We start from the raw sequence: 21342 nt of genomic DNA, 5'->3' as shown, positions 1-21342 counted from the left end.
TAATCCTGTCATTTTGCCTTCTTTGGTTCAATTGAACATTTCATGATTCTTTTTTTCCTGTTCCAGTGTACCCATTGTATATATCTTTTAAGAATATATTTAGGAGTAGGCTGAGTGTGGTGGTGCACATGGGTAGTCTCAGTACTTGGAAAACCAAGGTGAGGGGGGGTCACCATGAGTTTGAGGCCAGCCTGCCTACACAGTGAGTTCAAGCCTAGCTTGAACTACATGGCAAGACCTTGTCTCAAAAAAAAAAAAAAAAAAAGATTATATTTAGGTGCAATAACAGAGTTTTCAATATATATTCAAAACTATGTTAACTTTCAGATAGCCACTGCATGGACAGTACACCTACTAAATAACATAATATACCTAATTCCTTTCTCTGGTTTCTTAAAATAATGCTGTGATACATTTCTCACTTTTACTATTTACTAGTTATTTGGAGCTATAATCATAACTGAAAAAGAACTTAAAGAAAAACTTAAACAAGCTGCTGATTCTAAATAATAAGATTCAGGAAGGCGTTCACTTTTTTTAAAAAAATGCTTTTCTGTGTCAGTTGCGAAGAACACGCAAACAAGCATGCATCACTACTAACATAACAGAAACAGTAGATAATACTATTGAGGCCTTAAATGTCAGTTGAAAAGTTACGCTTCATTGTTAGTTACAAAGGCTCCCATCAGAATTGCGCACTGTTTGGCATTGTTTGAAAACCTCCAGAACAACAATCACTTGCAAGGAAGGGAACACTATGGGGCAGAATTATCTCTCCTAGACTGAGAGATAAGAGTAGAATCAGACTAACTACTGAGAGATGTCTCGTGAGGAGTGTGACTGGCGGGGCTCCAGGCTCACTTGCCAGTAGGTCTAAGGACAGGAAATCACAGGACTGTCCAGCATCTTGATAAGCTTGACTGCTGCATCAATGTTCACTCCAGCCCCTGCAGGAAACTCTCCAGGGCAGAGCAATGTCCTGTGCAGAGTATCAACCCAAGAGACACTTCTCTTCAACACAGGTCAGCTTACTACCCCCAGTAAGAGGAATAGAAGAAAGGTAAGATTTGTCCGGACCATACTTTGAAAGTCATTGTTGCCCTTCTCCTCTTGGTGCAAATCCTCATCCTTCTGCTTGGGGATGGAGCATCCTGGGATCACAGTCACTCCAGCAAAGACAGGCAGGAGATGAGAAATTCCCCGCTGGCAACTTAGGGGCTGGCAGGCTGGACTGCAGGATGTTTGAAAACTGTGACTTATGACTGTTTCCTCCACTTTGACCCTCTTTTCCATCTATCTTTCATTACAGTCCTTCAAACTGCCTGACACGGCGGGAATTCTGCTGCTTTCCTTAATTTAATAAGCAAGATAGGCACATGCATGCTTTACTCAGAGTTCTATGAGTCAAGCAGGCTATGAATGGCCTAAAATGTAATGGTTTAATCAAGTGACACCTAGGTAGGCTTAGGGAAAGTTATTGGCGGTGGTGAAACTTTCTCCATCAAGGCAAGTAATGGGAAGTGGTGGAGAGATTAGCATCACTGAATTTTAAAAGCTAATAGAACGTAGTAGTTACCAGAATTTGGAACTGGCTGAAGCTGTAGCTGTAGTTTTAGGATAGGGCCACCAGGTAGATAGCATTGTCACCTTACAGTCCAGCGGAGAGACAGAGAAGAAATTAAAACATCCCAATTTGCTGTTCCAGTCTTCTCCCAGCTCCCGTCCATATGTAACAAGGAGACAGGGAAAACGTATCCATCCCATTAACAGGGTGTCGCTGTCTCCTCCCGGGATGCAGACCAGGCTGGGAAGAGGGGACATGAAATGCTGGTGAACGGGAAAAGTTTATTTCCTATGGCTTCCTCATTACTTATATTTTCTGAGACCATTTCATCTCCATGTGATTAGATCAGTTTCTCATTGCATGTCCTTCCACTTTGCTTTACTTTTCATTTATTTTCACCTTTTGATCTAGTAGCTTATCTTTTAAACTGCCTCTCACTGTGGCAATAATTACTTAAGAGTGGGACATGGATAAAAAAGTCAAAGGCATACAGGCATGCATACATATTTTAAGTTTATGATGTTTAATCATATAAGAGACACTTGTGTTCACAGTCTCTTAAACCAGAAAGAAAGAGTATTAAGCCTAGACTGGATGTTCAATTCCAGGGATCTATTCAGTTTGCTAATCCCCTCCTCATTTCTAGAAATGTGTCCTAGTCTTTGTGATTCTACACGGCTCCCAGCAGCAACAACATTCCAGACTGGAGGAAAAGGAGCAGGAGAGCCCAGTCCAAGGGCTTGCTCCATCACTCTGTCATTTCTCCTTGACCTGGCCATGTGGTGCCAACAGAGCTCCCTGTTAACACGAGAAGGGCGAGGGAGGCAGTTGGCAGCAATGAACAGTGGCGACACCTTAATCCTCCTTCACCTGTTCACATCCCACGATACAATGAAAGCTTTCTTGGGAGATCACTGCATAGTGAACAGTGAGGTGGAGAACAGCGGATGTCTTGGAGAGATCGGGGAGATCAGGCTGCTTTTGGAGTTCATCTTCATGTATGATTCAGATAACTTTTGTATTCCATAAATCCCATTAAATTCATTCCTAGGATAAGTGAATATTTTACTAGATGGTCTGTGAAGGACTTGTGTTAGAGGCTGGGGATATGACAACAAATACCAAGCAGATCTGGACAAAGAAAAATAGTAGTTTAAAACTGCGCTCAGCGCCATGAATAAAAAGATTGAGGAGCCCAGAGGGAGAACAACAGAGGTTGTGAGTTTCCTCCACACCCTTCTCAAGTCAAGCAGGGCTGCGCATGTAACAGGCATATTCAGCCCTTCCCACCCAAAGGTTCCTCCCTTCTTTCCCTCAGGTGCGCCTGGCTTGTGTGAGCCACGGGTAGCCTGGATTGACTGGAGCTTTTCAGAGACAGGCAGGATGCCTGGATTCTGGGCTCACAGCTCTGTCATCTGTGTTCCTCTACCAACCTCTGATGTGTTCCACGGTTTGGGGACTTGTCTTCCTTGCTATTTCAAAAATTTACATGGCATAAGAGCACATGTTTTCTGTCTTCTGTCGCCTTCCCGTGTGTAGCTTACACACCACCCCGGCCACGGAGCTGCAGGCTGGTGCAGGGCATGGCCCTCACGCGGTGCTGTGGGTTCAGCCGGTCTCTGCTGCTCCTCTGCATGAGACCTCAGGCAAATTCCTCAACCACGTCATACCTCCGTCTCCCAGACCTGGGTCCAGACTTCTTCTTCTTGGGCTTTTCCTTTTTGGGAATTTTTTTTTTAAATTAGTGACTCAATCTCAATATTCCTAATGTTTTATTCAGTTTTTCTATGTTTTCATGATTCAATTTGGTAGGTCATCTGTGTCCAGAAACATATTCATGTATACAAGTTTTTTCCAATTTGTTGGCGTACATTCGTTGAAAGTAGGTCTTAGTGAGTATTTCTATTTCTTTGTTATAAGTTGTAACATCTCCTTTTTCATCTTCTATATCTTTTTTTGGTTAGTCTAGTTAAAAGTCAGTAGAATTTATCTCTTTAAAAACCAGTTCTTCATTTGTTGATGTCTTGCATTAGGTTGATCTCATGCTTTTTGTAGCACATTTTAAATGTCTGCTTTGATCTTTATTATTATTTTTCCTTGGGTTTGGTTTGTTCTCTTGCTTTTCTGGTTCCTTCAGATCTACGATCAGATTGTTTGCTTGAAATCTTCATTTTTTATTTAAAAAAGTATAGGTACTTATTATTAGAACTATAGCTCTCCTTTTGCTGAGAACCTTTTTTAAGGTGCTATGTTGTGTTTCCATTTTCATCTGTTTTGAGGATTTTTTAGTGTCTTCTTTTAATTTCAAGTACAAGTTGAGATTCAACTATAAAAGTTCACATATTCCTTAGTCTGCCTGAGGTAGTCTACCATATCTTTTAAGTGCATTTTCTGTTTTGACTTGTTGAGTTCTCATTTTTAAGATTTTTCTTTGATTCTTTTTTTTCAGGATTTCTACTCTTTTTCTGAATTTTTTTTATTGATATCATGAATTCTTTTCCAACTCAACTGAACAGTCTGTCTGTATTCTCTTGTATTTCATTCAGTTTCCTTGTAACCATTCTTTAAATTATTTACTAGATTTTTTACAAATATGCTTTTCTTGGGGTCTTGTTGCTAAACAATTGTTTTATTCTTTGGTGGTATCATGTTATTTTGATTTTCATACTGCTTGGGTCTGTATATTCGATGTCTGTTAGATCAATATCTCCATATCACTTTTCAAGGGCAATTTTCACAATAAAAGTCCTTTTGCTAAAGATATGTTTTTGGATACTGGGTCAGTAGGATACCTTGGCTTTGATTCCAGCTGGGCACCATAATGTATTTTCTGTTTAGTTTCTTCCACTAAATTGATGGCATCAATTATAAGGGCATGGTTTCTTCATTCTTTGTCTTGGCAGCAAAATGTATGTCCTAATGGGCAGACTGCAGCAGCGGGGCAGGGACAGTGTTATAGAAGTGCCATTGTGGAGTTCCAGTGGGTGCGTTCAGGTCCCAGCTGCAGCACACTTTGCTCTGGGTAATGATGCTCAAGAAGGAGAGTTGGGTGGATCGACACCACATCCCAGGGGGCAAGCACTTCTGGGGTCCTAGGATAGCATCCCTGTGCTGTCTTGAACCACTTATCCTCTGCAGAGCAACCTAGGGTTCTGGGATCACAGTTGCACTCATGGTACAGCTGCATTTTGTCCTTTTTACTAGTATAGTAGAATGTCCATGCAGCTCCAGGGATGTATGATAAAGCTTATGTGTCTTAGGTCAGTATGAGTTCTGACAGTTCCTCCTTTCTAAAGGTATCCACACACAAGCTGTGTTCTGGGCATTGTGGAGGAGACAATGTATATTCTGTCTGTGCAGCAAAATTGCCACGCATATGCTAGATAGTTCCCCTTAGTCACTCTAATACTTTCACCACTGTAGATCCCTGTAGGAGTTAGGGTTGCTAAGCAACCAGCATTCATGGAGACAGGGTCTGCTGAGGCTATTCACTTACTCTTTCCTCTACAAAATCAGAGTTCACCCCACCTATGGGTTTGGAGTCAAAGTTGTTGATGTGCTTGTTTCTGTAACTATACTGTCACCCCAGATTTCTGTGCCCTTCAGGGTTACCATGTATTCCTTGCTAATTTTCAGTGTTCTCCCTTGAGCACCCACCTTGAAATGTACTTTTTGTTGTTGTTTTGGTTTTTCTTTCTGGAGAAGGAGGCAAATGTTAGACACTTATATTCAGTCATCTTAGTTTCTCTTTTTTCTTCCATATCCCTCTAAGGGCTACCTTTTCTGCATGTCAAAAATTTTGATAATTTAAAAAAAATTTTATGTAGTTGAAAAAAAAATTTCTTGTGAGAGCCCTTTAACATTTATTATTCTTAGAAGTGTTGTCATGTAACTTCCAAATGTTTTGGGATTTTTTTTTTTTGAAGCTATCTTTCTGTTATGAGTGTCTTAATCGCATGTAGTCTCAAAGCAAAAATGGTATGGTTTTTATTTTTTAAGTTTTTTTTAAAAAGTAACTGTGCATTTTATTCCCTATTCTTCTAACATTTGAATGCAAAGAAGGCAACTTCTATTTACATGTACATTCATATAATCAGCATTTACACATCCAAAGTATAGTAGTCATTTGCAGCATGAGTTAGAAAAGGAAAAAAAAAAACTTCTTGAGCTAAAAAATGAAGAGATCCATGAAATACTCATAAAACTTCTGGCACAACTGACTGAGTTGCTTTAACATTTTGCTGTATAGATAGATCATTTCCTTAGATCACTGGTGGTTACAAACTGTTTCCACAGTGGCCAGTATAGTCAACATTTAAAGTCACAGCCTGGCATGGTGCACACAGTTGTAACCCCAACCCTTGGAGAGGCAGGAGGATTCCAAGTCTGAGCCCAACCCAGGCAATATAGGTCCTATCTCAAACCAGTAAACAAGAGCTGGGGAACTTTTGCTCAGTGCAAAGGCCCTAGGTTCAATCCTCAGTACGGTCCTCCTGCCCATCACAGGTCTGGGGCTTTCTCACACTTACATTGATCACAGTGATAACTCCTGGCCCTGTGACTCTGAAGGCTCCCTCTGAACCAGTGCAGTCCCTGATCATGGAAAGCTTTAGCCTCAGTGTCTGCAGGAACAGTCTTTAAGGAAAAGCTCCTTTCCAAGACCTGTGAGAACCCAGTGGTAGTGACAGTTGCTTAGACACAAAGCTTACCCTTGCCTGTGGCCTGTTCTGCTCTCATCCAGGCCCAGGCAGAACTCCCAGCTCCTGACATGCATCAGAATCACGCCCAAGGGCTGCGGAGTCATAGCCATCTTTCTAGTTGTAGCTGTGCCTACTGTGAAGACTCAACAATAAACCTTTGGCCAGGCTTTGAAAATCATGCAGAGATCATTACAAACCCCAGCCAAGACTGACTTCCTCCTCTCTTCTGACAGTCACTGCACCATTAGGCCAGAAACTGGCCAAAGTGGAATTAGCAGGTGATTTTCAGAAATCTTAGACTTAATTCAGTTCGGGTACTGTGTGCTTCTATTTGTGCTGTACCTTCTCCAGTTCTGATTTAATAAACTCTGGCCTGCACCATAAAAAAATGACAGTCTTTGGTATTGCACTACTTCAGTTCCAACTTGTTTCTAATTGTATAATTTTGAGAAAGTTATTGTTTCCTTTCCTTACTTATATGAAAGTGTTGCTTTGTATGGTTGTTTTGAAAAGTAAATGAGTTCAATACATAAAGTGCTTAAAACCATTTCTAGTAAATAAAACATTTATGGATGCTAGGTTTACCAAATAAGAATTTCTTATGGACTTTAAAGGGGGGGCACACCTGAACTCAGTTCTATATGTACTCATTTGTAAGGTCTAAAAAGGCACAAGGCAAGTCTGATATTTTGTGTTTGAATCCCACAAGTGATGAGGATCACAGTGACAATAGTAATTGAAAACCACAGTCAGATTTTAAATAAATTATCATTCACATTACCCAAGTGTTAAACTAGATATAATCGTTGCTAGAAATACTTTCCAACTTTAAACCTCAGGGAACCAGAGTCAAGTAGATTCACCTGGGGCAGGACAGAATCTCTGCAACATGATTCTGTTCAAATTCATTCACAGATCTTCAAGGCATAGTCAAAATACAGTGAAGTCACTTCATTAAAAAAAAGAGCTTTTCTTCATTTTCCTACATATCAGCTTACCTGTGTTATATATTTTTAGGCAATATGGGCTACTTAAAATCTGTTACTCTGTATACAAAAATATTACAATATTTACAAAGCAATACACACCCAAAGAGCAATAGCTACCATGTCATCACCGCTCTAAAACAACCAAAAACCATCCAATGTATTTCATATCTGTGACCTCCCTAAGGTCTCTTAAAGTCATTTAAGGCAAATAAAGCATCCTTACTGCATTATCCCCTCTAGTTAGACAGCTATTATTAGCACAACAAATTCAAGAAGGCAAAAGGGGGTGGGGGGCACTGGTAAAGCTAATCAATTGGGAAGAAAATTGCAGTTACAGGAAAACTAAAAAGAAAAAGTTCATTCATGTATCCTGGTAAGATTAATTCTTTAAAGTGAGGAACAATAAGCATTGCTATTAAATAGTCTTTGATGTGCTCTTAATTATATTCTTTGTAGTATAAAATAATTAATACTCTCTCAAGCTATTCTATAGATTACCAGTTTGAAGCAAATGGTATTAACAGTTTAGACATTCAGAGATCACTGTAATACAAGTACGCCTTTACTTTGCCTCTGACGTTGAAAATCACAGCAGCAATTTTCCTCTTCCATACAATAATGTAGAGCAAATGATAGCAAAAGTTTCTGCTAGGTGTAAACATTAATGACACCAAATTACTTTCTTTATATAGCTAATCCACTGTTTTTTTTCTAGACTTCCTAAATCAAGTGTTTTTGCTAAAAGTGGTAGTTCCCAAACTATATCACAGTTTAGAAATACCAAAATTCAAATCTACTTTGACTAAGAACTGACAATAGTAATTTCCTTACAAATAAAACTGACATTCTTATTTCCTACCAAGCATGCTCCTAGGAAAATGGAAGTATTAATTGTAATTTGGAAATGTATGAAAACCTTAAGTAACAGCTACTGAAAATAAAACTATAATAGTGTCTCTTAACTTAGGAAGTCAAAGCTCAGTAGTATTAGGAAAAGACATAATAAAAAATTAGGTAATTATTTAGAAATAATTAAATATTAAGTTATAATTCAATAACAAATTTAAATAATAATTAAATAATAAAGCTTCCCCTTCTGCAAGGGGAAGCTTTAAAAATACAACTATATTCCTCTGTATAATTTTGTGACATAATTCCTAATGTTCCTAAATTTCTCTAATTTCATAATTATTTTCATATACAGCTCCAAAGTTTCATTTATCATTGCAAACATTGGTTTATTAAATGATACAGAAGTCCATGCTTTAAAAGACAGCATTAAATTTCTCACAGAGAAATTAAAAAAAAACTTCCTATCATAGTCAATAGTCTTTGTCTTGCAATTAGTATTTCTTTAAAGAAATTGAATGGGAGCTAAATTTACAGATGATGCCTGTGCTTTGGCCATTCTTCGAACCAGTGCTTCTTGTCATTTTCTCTGAATTTCTTGAGGGGAATACTTTCTATATTTCCCCTCTTCCTCTTTTGAAGACTCTTTCAAAGATTCAGAAAGTTTCCCCAAAGATTGCTGCCAGTCAGACTCCCATGAGTTCATGGTTTCCTTCCTTTGTAAACTCCGTGTAATTTTGGTAACAGTCATATGTTCTGCTATATAATTTGGATTACACTGAGAAAGAATCCGAGAATTTTTCAGCTTTGTAACTGTACATTTTGAAGATCCACCTGTTTTGTTAAGGTCACTCTGAGTTTCACCTGTTATAGCTGTATGGGATAGCTGCCGAGTACTCGATTCTTTACTGGTAACAGTTTCTGTGCTAATGTGATCTGAGCTCACATTAAAATCTGTACTTCTTGAACAAATTGATTTGGAACTAGTCACATGTGCTGGAACATCAGAATGACTCCAAGACACATGCACATTATTCATCTCACAATTTGAGTTCTTAGCGTACATGTTCAAATTTCTTATTGTACCTAAAATATGTGGAGAATTTTCCCACATTTTTCTTTTCTGCATCTTCATTGGTTTATCAATTTGTGAGTTATCTGTCAAGAAGGATGTCTGCACTGAAATGCTGCCCGGATTCAAATGCTTTGGTTGCTCCAAGTGACTTCTTCCTTTAGATACAGTAGACATGCTCCATGTTTGGAATTATTATTGATCTCAAGACTACTCTTGCTGTCCTTTATGTCTTGTTGCTGGGTTAGTCTTTCAATATCATCACATGCTTGATATAACAAAACATCATCTACATCATTTGTTTTCCAAGTAGTCTGTAATTTATGACATGCTTTAGTAACTTCATTAGCAAATAATAGATCATTCCAATCATCAAAAAAAAAACCTAACTTTGATGCATTAGTCTGATTTAAGTTACTAACATCAGTTTTATTGACTAAAGTTGCAAAACCAAAGGGTCAATATTAGCAGGTGCTTTGAAAAAATGCTTCAAAATGGGCTTATTTTTTTGTTCACTAGAGGATTTTGCATTCAAGGACTTTTTTTCCAGACGCCTTTTATTGGAAGTGAAGTTCATGTGAATGTTTTATTTTTGTCAGATTAGATGCAACTGCATTGTCTTGAATAACAATTTCATTGAAAAACTTCTCAAATTTCATTTTGTTTCCAGTGAGTGGTAATTTGCTTGTTTTACTGTTTGAATTTGGTGAAAATCTGCATTCTTTAGCATCTGTTAGGTCTTGGTTATGTTTGAAGGAAGATCTCATAGTATTTTTGGATCTCTTAACCTGGTATCTAGACTTATATTTGTTCTTGATACACTGTTAACCTGGGAAGTTTTAGAAGGGAAAAGTTCAAGCATTTCAATATTTTGTATAACAAAAGCTTCATTTCTTAGTAAGCTTTCCCAATGTTCCTCAGAATCACTGGTAGTAAATGCAACCATGTGCTTATTAGACCCTCCTTGCTCCTTAGTCACATAGGATTTTGTCTCTGTGGAAGTATCTACTTGAGAAGAAAGTGGGGCTGGGGTTTTAGTTGGCAGTTTTTCAGTGACCAGACTTTCATTAGTAATGATACTCTTCTTTGTCAAAGCACTTTTTCCCCCAAAGCAGTATTACTGCTGTACAAAAAAGCACCTGACAGACCTTGGCTTAGCAGTCCACTACATTTCTGAGTAGAATCATCAACAATTTCATTAAAAGCTGCTTCAACATTTTGGTCAAATGGCTTCTGACTGCTGGTTTGATCATTTGCCCCAGATAGTGAGGTGTTTCCTTCCACTGGCTTCTTTAATGTAGCGTTATCTATTTCGGGAACTGTATCACAAGAATGCATTTTTAAACAATCTTTACAATTATGTGAAGTCTCCGTGTCTGAAATTATCTGGATAATATCATGATTCTTCTTGGTTCGTTCTTGAATCATATCTAGCCCTTCCGTATTTTTATCAAATTGTTTAGCCAGTTTCATAAGTTCTTTTTCTCGATTTTGTGTTTTTAACTTTATGCAGCTCATTTTTTCTCTTGATTTTTCCTTTGCTACAGTGGAAGTACAAGGAGTAGCAGTTTCACCAATCCAGGTGCCCAGCATAGAATTAGTTGTTGGTTTGTCGTCCCGAGGAGCAATGCGATTAACACTATGTGACATCACATCACTCCGTGGTGTAAATCTGTTTTTTTCTTCCTTTACCGAACTGTTTTGTCATTGGAGAATTTTGATTCCAAAAGATATCATTCTGTCCATCTGGATCATTTGGAGAATTGAAGGTACATGATAATAAATCCATTTTCAGCATTCTCATTGGCGTTTCATATTTTTCCTCGAGGTGGCTTTTACTGCACGAGACTGCTGCAGGAAACCCCTTTCCAGGCCCGCGGGGCTCCCAGCCGGGGGCCTACGTCAGTCACCGCCTCCCGGGCTAGACCCTAGAGTTGCATTCCTCAGCCGCTGCCGTTTTGCATGGCGTGCTCTTCCGGCTGAGGGTGCCTCGTATTTTCTCCTCCAACTCTTTCCTCGGAGCCCCTCTCAACCGGCAGCTTCTTTCACATTTTGCAACAAGAAGAAAGCAACAACTGTCAATGAGTCCTTGATTGATCAGTATTGCATATCTCTATCTGTTTCCATGAGAAACCACTTTGAAGATATCAATATGTAATACAAGAAGCACTGTTAATTTCCTACCACTTTGTTTGTAACTCTGTATTGTCTGTACTGTTTTTGCTATTTTGTAAAATGTTGTCTGTCTGTTAATGTTTTCCTCCTTTTATGTTTAAAATAAAAAACCAAACAAACCAAAAAAAAAAAAAATCAAATCAGACTCCACGCCAACGGCCGATACCACTTTGGCTGGTGGCACGCGTTCAAGAGCTATTTTTTAAGATTTTAAGATTTGTCTTATTGTCTTCATAGTGTTGATTTTGATGAATGTTCCTATGAACTTGATAAGATGCATTACTATTACTGAATTAAATTCTTGGATGCCAATCAGCTCAAGTTGATTAATGGTACTATTTAATTCAACTCAATCAACTCTGATTGTTTTTTTCTGCCTGCTGGATCTGATAGTTATCAAAAGAGGAGTGTTAGAACCTCCAGTGGATTGGATTAATCTACTTCTCTTTGCATTTATATCAGGGTTTGCCCCATATATTTTGTCATTCTGTGTAGGGTTATACACTTAGAATTATTACGTTTGCTCTGGGGTCAATTGATCATTTATATTTATGAGAGTTTGTTATGCTGTGAAGTGTGCTAGGTCTGAAATTAATAAGCTTCCTCTTGTTTTTGGATTAAAATGAACTTGGTATAATCTTTCTCTGTCCCTTTACTTGAACCTGTTATGTCTTTATTTTTAAGATGGTTTTTCTGAGCCATCCTCAAGTTAGATTGTTTTCTTTAACAACATGAACAACACCAGTCCAATAGTCTTTGTCTTATAATTGCTATTTTAGACCATTCACATTTAAATTGATTATTATTAGTCAGTCTACCTTATGTGAAATGATATTCTATGCATTACCTTTATCTTTTATATTCCACCCTCCTTCACCTTTTTGAGATTAACTGAACATATTCTATGATTACCTTTTCTTGTCTTTCTCAGCATATTCATTACATTTCTTGAAAAAATTATTTAACAATTACCCTAGAATTTACAACATACATGTACAACTAAACTAAATCTAGTTTCAATTAACAGTGTATTTCTTCATGAATAGTACAGTTATGATGGTCACAGAACACTTCCAATTCCTTCCAATATATTCAATATTCTTTGAATGTTCCCAAGACAAACAAATGCTGTATGCTTGAGGTGACAGATCATTTATAGTGATGTGATCATTATACATTGTATACATGCATCGAAATGTCATGGTATGTGCTATGGATATATATATATAGTTTTATTATGTGTTTTTTAAACATATTTTAACTTAAGATTGCTAGCAAGGAAGTCCAACTGGCAACAAATTCTCTCAATTTGTGCCTCAGTCATCTGGCACATGTCAAAGTTCTTCTTATGCCTCCTTGCCCACGCAGGCTTAGGAAATGGCTACGGCTAGAGCTGGAACTTTTTTCTAACCTCCTTCACATGTTGTGACAGCAGGAGCCATAGAGTTGCTCAAGGCTGCCTCAAGATGCCTCAAGAGCAGTGGGGACAGCAGTGTTCTCTTCCTGTTCTCTCAGTGATAGGCACCTGAGCATAGCGAGTGGGATAAAGGTGGTAGGAACCACACGAGCACCTTCCTTCTGGCCTGGCACTGATACATACGTGGCTGGTCACACCGCTGGTCTCAGAGGACACATGACCTGATTTCCTGGTTCTGGAGAGTGACATACTTGTGTGTCCCACCACCCACCCCGGTCTATGCAGGTCACCCGGGGGGCCTAGGTCACAGTCAGTTTGCTGGACCAAGTTGGGTCGGTGAGGCAGCTGTCTCCTGCTATCACCATGCTCAGGGATGAGAACATGCAGGAGTTTCTGATTCACAGAGCAGTCCAAACTCAAACAATAGTTGATGTCTCAATATTAATGCTGACTAGAAACTCCTGGGAGATGTGAGAACCTTTTCCAAAGTTAGGCATTTTGTAGATTTCAGGTTTCTAACCTAAGTGGCCTGCAAACCTGTGAGAATTATGAAATTATCCAATAGTAAGATTACTGCACTGACAGTTTAATGGGACTCTTTTTCACTCTTAGGGGGAGACACTTTTCCCTCAGCTAACTAGGCAATTCATTTTTCTTACTAGGCTGTTGTACTAGGTCTCTGAGCCTTACAAGCTTCCAGTTTCTCTTACTGATGTCAAAAAAGATCATTCATATCAAAATGCAGTTATATGTTTGTTATTATAGCTTTTCTTTGTAGATAACCAGGAGAGTTCTAGGCAGCTCTACTCAGCCATATTGAATCTCCTATTGTTGATTTCTTTTTTTTGTTGTTTTTGTTTTTTTTCCAGTACCAGGAATCGAACTCACGACCTTGTGCTCGCCAAGCAGGCGCTGTGCTGCTGAGCTAAATCCCCAGCCCCCTATTGTTGATTTCTTAAAATTGCATAGTGATATCCCATTATAAGGATGTACTAAGCTGTGTTTCAGTATTCACAAATGGATGGACATTTGGGTGCTTCCAGTTGCTACAATAAACATCTGAGTGCAAGCTTTTAAATGAGTATAATTTTCCATTCTTTGGGACATGTGCCAGGGGTCAAATATTGGATGGTATAGGATGTGCATGTTTAAATTTTTAATAAAACACAGAAGATTTTCTGGACAAGGTGAGTCATTTTACTTTTCTGCCAGCAGTGTATGAAAATCCAGTTGCCCCAAACCCTTGCCAACATTTGAAATCATGACTAATTTTTATATTTAGCAATTTTTTAAAGTTTTGTGTTTGTACCTCATTATGGTTTCATTTGAGGTCTCTTCTGGACTTGCAAGTGGGTTCTCCTTCTCCCTGTGTCTTCTTATGACCTCCTGTTTGTGTATTCGTTCTCTAACCCCCTTTCTTATATGGACACCTCTAGTGTTGGAGAAAGCCCTCTCTAATATAGTCATTCTAACTTAATTAATGCTTTAAAGACTCTATCTCAAAGCATAGTCATATTCCGAATTTCCACATATGAAATTTGGGTGGACACAATTCACATCATAACAAGGTACTTATTACATATTTGCTAAATTAATCTATTAAAGGCCATTTCTTTTCTTTCTTTTCTTTTTCTTTTTTTCTTTTTTTTTTTCTTTTTTTTTTTTTTTTGGTACTGGGAATTGGATTGAGGACCTTGCACTTGCCAGGCAGATGCTTGTGTCATTGAGCTATATCTCTGGCCCTGCAGGCCATTTCTGAATATTTTCTTAAGATAACTTCTATATTAGAAACTTTTCATTACTATAGAGAAATAATAGACACAGGGCCTTTATGAAGTAAAAAGGTTTGTTTAGTTCACAGGATTGTTTGGTTTTTGGTTTTGGTGCTGGGAATTGAACTCACAACATCGCACCTGCCAGGCAGGTGTTGTGCCGCTGAGCTATATCCCAGGCCCGTAGGTTTGGAGGCAGAAGGTTCAAACGGTACAGCATAAGTTCTGGAAAGTCTCCATGCCAGATGGAAGGAGCATGAGAAGAGAAAGGATCACATTCAGAGCCAAGAGTCATAGAGAGCTGAGGAGGGTGAAGCGTGGTCCCCTTATAAGAATAATGCTCTCCACATCGCTCAAGGGGTCACATGGGAACTACTCTCTGAGAGTCCCTCCATGAACTAAGGCCTTCCCACAAGATCCCACCACTGAAAGTTTCCACAGACCTTGCTGGTACTGTCACCTTGGGGACAAAGCCATCAATCACATGAACCTTAAGAAAAAGCAAATGATTCAAAACAACCATAAAGCCTCAGAACATTCTACTCCAAAGTCCATGTCTAACTCAGCTTTTAACCCAAATTAGATTAAGAACAGTAGGTGGATGTGGTGGTACATCCCTGTTATCCCAGCACTCTGGGAGTCTGAGGTGGGAGGATCACAATTTTAGCCCAGCCTGGGCAACTTTGTGAGCCTGGGGAACTTAGTAAGGCCCTGTCTTGACATGAAAAAAAAGGGGGAAGAGTGCTGGGGATGTAGTTCAGCGTGAAGATCCAGTTCTGCTAAATAAAAAAAGAAAGACCAATAGCCAAAACTTACTATAGCACAAGGTATAAGAAGAGAAATTTTAAGAGATACTACCTATCATTAAGTTTGAACATCTTGGCTAAGTCAAAACAGAAATTTCATGAGATGGATGGAAGAAAAAGAAGGAAATGGTATGGGCGCTAAAAACTTTATATTTTATGAGGAGGTTAACAGAGACACTGGTTCATACTGATAAATTAAAAGTTAAAATATAAATTTATTGAGCTAATAGTAATAGAACAAATAAAAATGGTGAAAGTAGCAAGCGGTGGCCACCAGAGAATGATATTCAGGGAAATTTTGACCTTGCATATATTTATTTCTCTGTCATTTGAAATGCAAACCTATAAATGATTTTCTTAGTGCTATAATAAAGAAACTACCAAAAAAAAAAAAAAAAAGGAGTCAAGCCCATGGTGTACCTTGAATGACGTGACCACATGTGTATCACACTCATTAGCTGTAAAGCTCCACTGTGCAGGATCACACTGCTCTATGGCACTATGTAGGACTTCAGTTGACAATTCATGGACAGAATGGTGATTACTGATAATAATGGGAGGATGGCAGAGCTTGATGGGTGAGTGACAATAGAGGAGGTCTTATTTCAGATGGCTTTGGTGTGTGATTTATCCTTCGTCCCTCGACAGGAAGTCGCAAAGCCCGTCTAGAATCTTGATATGTGTCCCTTGCTCTCCAGCTTTTACTCCAGCTCCTGAAATCACCTGGTTGAGAGCAAGGAAGTGTTTTGTTCTGCCACTCAACCTGGGAAAGGCTCTTCTTCTGCAAAATGGTTGTCTCTTCAACGCTGGACAGAAGAATGGCAGAAAGGTAAGAGTATATACAAGACGATTAGAGTTCTAGCTTATGTATATAGATTTTTTTTGTACCAGGAGTCAAATGCACAACCTCATGCTTGCCAGGTAGGCACTGTGCCGCTGAGCTATATCCCTGGCCCAGTTTAAGCATTTACTCTAAGTCTACACATTGGTGTTTTCACCTTGTGTTTGTACAAGAGGAGGGCATGGTGCTTCTTTCAGTAAAAGGCAGCAGACAGAAACTTCTTTCTGCAAACTGTAAGCAGGAAGACCCAACGGTGGGAGTTTGAAATGGGGTCAAATAGACCTCCTTTCTCCCTTTTGGACCATGTTGGCATATTCTTCCCTTTATCCTAACTGTTCAAATCTTTGTCATGGGGCACTGCTGCCTCTTATGTTTGTGTAAAATGCAAGGCAACAGCATTGTTGCCCAAAACTAAACTGCTCGATACCTAATTTTTATTGTTTTACTACCTCATCAAAGTTACTCTCCTTTGCATTTTTCAGAAGTACAGGAAGAAAAGTTTGGTTCAAACAAGGATAATGGAGGAGTACGCTTTAGCAGGCTGTTTACAAAGATGAGAAAAAAACAATGAACGGTTGTGCCCCTTAATAAAGAACAGTGATATATTATTTCCAGCTCTAAATTTAAAAGGATAAAGGAAAAATCACTCCTCAGAGAGAGTGTAGCCACATATGAAGTTGTAGCAGCAGGAGAGGATGCTGAATAGGAGAGAAGCGCTACCAGTGCCAGCACAGGTGCCACATAAAGAGCAACAAGATGAAAATACCCACATCTCTCTCTGCTCGCCAATCGGGGCGAGTATGGGGCTCGGTATCCCGGTGGCTTAATTCAACAGAAAACGATAAGAAAAAGATCTCCCTGAGGAGGGTCACGGAAGGCACACTCTTGGGATGCCAAACAGGGTAGAGAAAGACAGAATGAGAATCCTCACGGTAAAGGAACACTTTTCTCCTATCTTTTGTATCTTTCTTCTTGGCGTTCTCTCTGTAAATATCAATGAATCATTGCTCATGGCACCTCCTTTGGAGTTTTTAGCCCTACTTGTGGCTTCTTCCTTTACTGTTGCTTTTGTGGAACATTCACCTCATTGACCAAAAACGCCTTGGGAATAAACATAAGTTAAACAAGATAAATATCTCTATTGGATAAAGCATACATTTGGCTACTCAAATAGAGTAACGACTTCATCAGGAAATATTTTAAAGCTTTTCTGGAAGCTCCAAGGCATCAGACACAAAGACTCCTCCGCAACTGTTGCTCCCCAAACCCTAGAGAGGTGCCGTCCCTCTTGTGCGTCAGCTTTCCAGGTGCATCAGCTTCCGGGGAAGAAGAGGAAGAGGAGAGACTATTCCTTGTCCATCAATACCATGTCTCCGGAGTTAGTTACATCCATCTTCTCCTCTTCCCACTTGGTCCAATCCAGAATCAAGAAAGACTGAGAAGTGTCACCCTCTTTTCTGATTTAAAATTCAGAGAATCACTGCATCACAAAAGAGGGGAATAGATACTGGGGGATACTAAGAGTCTCTCCAGCCTCTGACTTCCTCTCAGATTTTGGTTCAGATGAAGTGTTAGGGGGGATCCTCATAAATTAAAAAATGACATGCTAAAGAGCAGTTGAAAAGTCTTTGACAGGGCTCCAGGGGCTGGCATAGTGTATACTCTATGATATCGGGAAAATTCATGTATCTATTGAAACTTCAGTCTCTTCCAATGTTAAGTGAATACACCAGATGACCTTTCAGGAGTACATGCTAAACATCATGGTATAAAAATGAAGAAACCACAAATAATCTTCCCTTTATGGAGCTTCAAGTGTGATGAAGTAGACATCACACCCTAGAAACAGATGTTCAAATGAGTAGATGCCTTGATGAGGATAATAGAACTTCTATTTCCTCTCATTTCTCCTTGAAAACAGCCATGACTGTGGGAGCTTGTCCTTCTGAGGGAGTTTATGGTGGGTACATTTAATTTGGACGCCTGTCTTCAGGTCAGAGAAAGATGCATTCTCTTTCCACTTGTGTATATTCAGAATTTTTAAAAAATTCTGGGTTTGGCTGTATATTCAGAATTTTTAAAGGCATAACTACCTTTTGAGGCAAATGACAGTCCTTGAATTCTACTATTTGTTCATAACTGAATTCCACCCCATTATCTCTTGTGCTCTGTTTGTGTAGCTTCTCTTTCTCTTTGCGTATAGAATTTACTTACATTAGATTTAATTTTCATCCAAAATTTTTTTTGTTATCTTTGATTTACCTTGGCATTATTTCTCTACTTTTGTTTCATCTGCCTATACCTGACATCTGGTAGGGGTGGGTCCAAAGGCCCGATCAAAGAGTGGACTCTAAGGTGGATGTACTGTGTGGAAATCCACACTGTGAGACCAGGAGGAAATTAGTCACCCTTTTTTCTTTCTGTCCCTAATTTCATCCTCTTCAAAATAAGAAAAATACTAATTTTTACCTTGTAGTGTCTTGAGATGATTACAACAGAATGCCTTTTGAGCTCCCAGCTGCTGTTACTCATGCGGCTGCGAGCTGGTCCTCTTTTTCTACGTGGTGTGTTCATGAACATCTCTCTTTATATTACAGACCCTGCCTGTTTCTGCTTTCTCCTCCTGACTTTTTCCCTGAAAGCTCTCATCATCAAAGGGACTATACTAAGGATATCTTTTGAGAGACAGCATCAAAATATCTTTTGATGAACAGCATCAAAAGGGTAGGATTATGTTGTATACTCCACAGTGCCCCACTTGATAGCTCTCCATGGACATTGCTATATTTCAAATACCTCTTTGGCCTGACACTCAGATGCTGCTCTAACTCACCTCTTGACACTGCTAGACACCGCTCTAACTCACCAGTTTCTCTTCCAAGCTGCGGAACAGTTTGGCTCCAACACAAAGCTGACCCCTCCTCTGTGAATCAAGATGCTTCTAATTCCTGAGAAAATTCGTATTTAGTCCTTACTTCGAAAGCACTTTAGTGGTCAGCTTCAGGTAATTGGGCACACATAAGTAATTCTTGCAAACTCAGAAATGTCCACTAGAATAATTTTGAAGAATGAAATATTCTTAACGTGATATATATGCTTTACATTCTTTTCATTTTTTTCCATTTAACCTAAATCATCCACAATTGTAAGGTTTCTCATGCTTTTCTTCATTTATGGAATAAATATTTAGCATAAAAATTTGGCAATAATTGAGCCCTGGGAATATGAAATGTGTTCCCATCCTCAAGGGCTGACATTCATTGAGATTTCTAGCTCTCCAAGCCCAGCTGTCATCAAACCCTTGCAGACATAGGTTATGGTCACCTAATAGCTCTAGAGAAAGGTGTGCTTTTCTCCAGGAAGGAAACTTTCTTAGGGTGATGTCATGATTACCTTCATGTCTTTATGTATTCCTGCAACTGAGAAAAAAATTTCTGGCCCAGGGCAGAGCAGTGCTGGGTCCACAGCCTTAGCCTATTGAGGGGAGGTGTTTAGCAGATTGCTTCCATATGCTTTAGAAAACTTGTGTTTGGAAGAGAAAGTTCAGTCTGTAGAGTCAACAAATACTAGGTTGATATCTAGTACTAATCGATCCAGGACTACTAAGCTCCAGATAGATTACTTAATCATTGCAACCCTTCTTGTTATAATAGGAACAATAATTCCCATATAACAGGGTGGTCCTGAGAACAAGTTATCATGCAGCATGTTCTCAAAATTGTTTGTATTCACAGGTACACTAGTGAAGGGTTTGTGAGCGTGGATCCAACCATGACATCCCAGGGAATGGAATCCACAACGGTGAATGGAAGTGACCAGGCCTTCTATCAGCATTGTGCTAAGACTTTGATCCCAGACTTTCTGATCATCATCATCGCCCTGGTGGGGCTGGCAGGAAATGCAGTTGTCATCAGTCTCCTGGGATGCTGCATGCACAGGAATGCCATCTCAGTCTACATCCTCAACCTGGCTGCATCCGACTTCCTCGTCCTCTGCTGCCACTTTATTGGTTCCCTGTTTGTCATCCTGTCCTTCAATCACCCCTCTATAGATATTCATGGCATCATAATCAACATAGCAGTTATTCCATACATCGCAGGTCTGAGCATACTCAGTGCCATTAGCATAGAGCGCTGCCTCTGTGTCCTATGGCCCATCTGGTACCGCTGCCACCGTCCAAGACATATGTCCAGTGTTGTGTGTACCCTGCTCTGGATCCAGTCCCTGTTGCTTAGCCTCCTGGACTGGTACTATTCTGGTTTCCTGAATGGGTTTTCTGGTTTTGATTGGTGGAAAAATATTGATTTTATCATAACTGCATGGCTGATTTTTTTATTTCTAACTCTATCTGGGTCCAGTCTAGCCCTGGCAGTCAGAATCTTCTGTGGTTCCCGAAGGATGCCGCTGACCAGGCTGTATGTGACCATTCTACTCACAGTCCTGGTCTTCCTCGTCTGTGGCCTGCCCTTTGGCATTAACTGGTTCCTGTTATACTGGTTTTCAATTGCTTTTCATCACTTCATTTGTTATCTTTATCCAGCCACAGTTGTCCTGTCCTGTGTTAACAGCTGTGCCAACCCCATCATTTACTTCTTAATTGGCTCCTTCAGGCAACAGTATAAGACTCTCAAGCTGGTCCTTCAGAGGGCTCTGCAGGATTCCCCTCAGGAGAATGGAGGTGGAGATGCATATATTCAGGAAACCCTGGAAAAGTTGGAAAGCGGAGTAGCTTAGGGATGAGGAGCCTCCACTTATCAGACATATGTGGATTTGAGAGTCAATGCCAGTGTGCCCTATTCTCTTAGACTCATGCTTTGGAAATGCTTAGCTGATTTTGTGATGCTTTCATATAGATTGTTTTACTTGGCTTTTCTTGTGTCTTAGAGAAAGTGCAAATACAGCCTTTTTGACATATTAATGAATTGCTCAAATTTCCTCTGAATCTTTCTTATTGAATGCTTTTCTTAAAAATTTCATTATGATGGGAAGAATTTCTACTCAAATTTCTATCTTGAAGTTGATAAGGACTTCCTACAGGAAGGTATCAAAAAAGAAGATATCTTATTTTTCTTAGACTGTATTGCACAGAGAATCATATGATTTTCTGTAACTGGGGCTTGGTGCAGGTAAAAAGCTAGGTTTTGAATGATTAAATTC

The 21342-nt window shown here is 39.3% G+C and overlaps 1 protein-coding gene and 1 pseudogene across 1 annotated transcript; one reads left to right on the top strand and one right to left on the bottom strand.

Annotated features, from left to right (window-relative positions):
• Positions 1-8607: 8607 nt before the first annotated feature.
• LOC102005801 lies at positions 8608-18717 on the bottom strand (annotated as a pseudogene).
• Positions 18718-19884: 1167 nt separating this feature from the next.
• On the top strand, positions 19885-20919 carry LOC102005466 (mas-related G-protein coupled receptor member X1). Its single transcript, XM_005401897.1, has one exon. It carries the CDS (start codon positions 19885-19887, stop codon positions 20917-20919), a length of 1035 nt encoding a protein of 344 aa, XP_005401954.1.
• The last annotated feature ends 423 nt before the right edge of the window (positions 20920-21342 follow it).

This window comes from Chinchilla lanigera, unplaced genomic scaffold (genome assembly GCF_000276665.1).
Source record: "Chinchilla lanigera isolate Chin_1 unplaced genomic scaffold, ChiLan1.0 scaffold00075, whole genome shotgun sequence".
NCBI classification, from domain to species: Eukaryota; Metazoa; Chordata; class Mammalia; order Rodentia; family Chinchillidae; genus Chinchilla; species Chinchilla lanigera.
The sequence above is the reverse complement of the archived record's forward strand: the minus strand, read 5'-3'. Positions and strand labels throughout refer to the sequence as shown.

Coding starts and splice junctions, on each gene's coding strand:
- LOC102005466 (XM_005401897.1), top strand. CDS start 19,885: ATGCAGCATGTTCTCAAAATTGTTTGTATTCACAGGTACACTAGTGAA.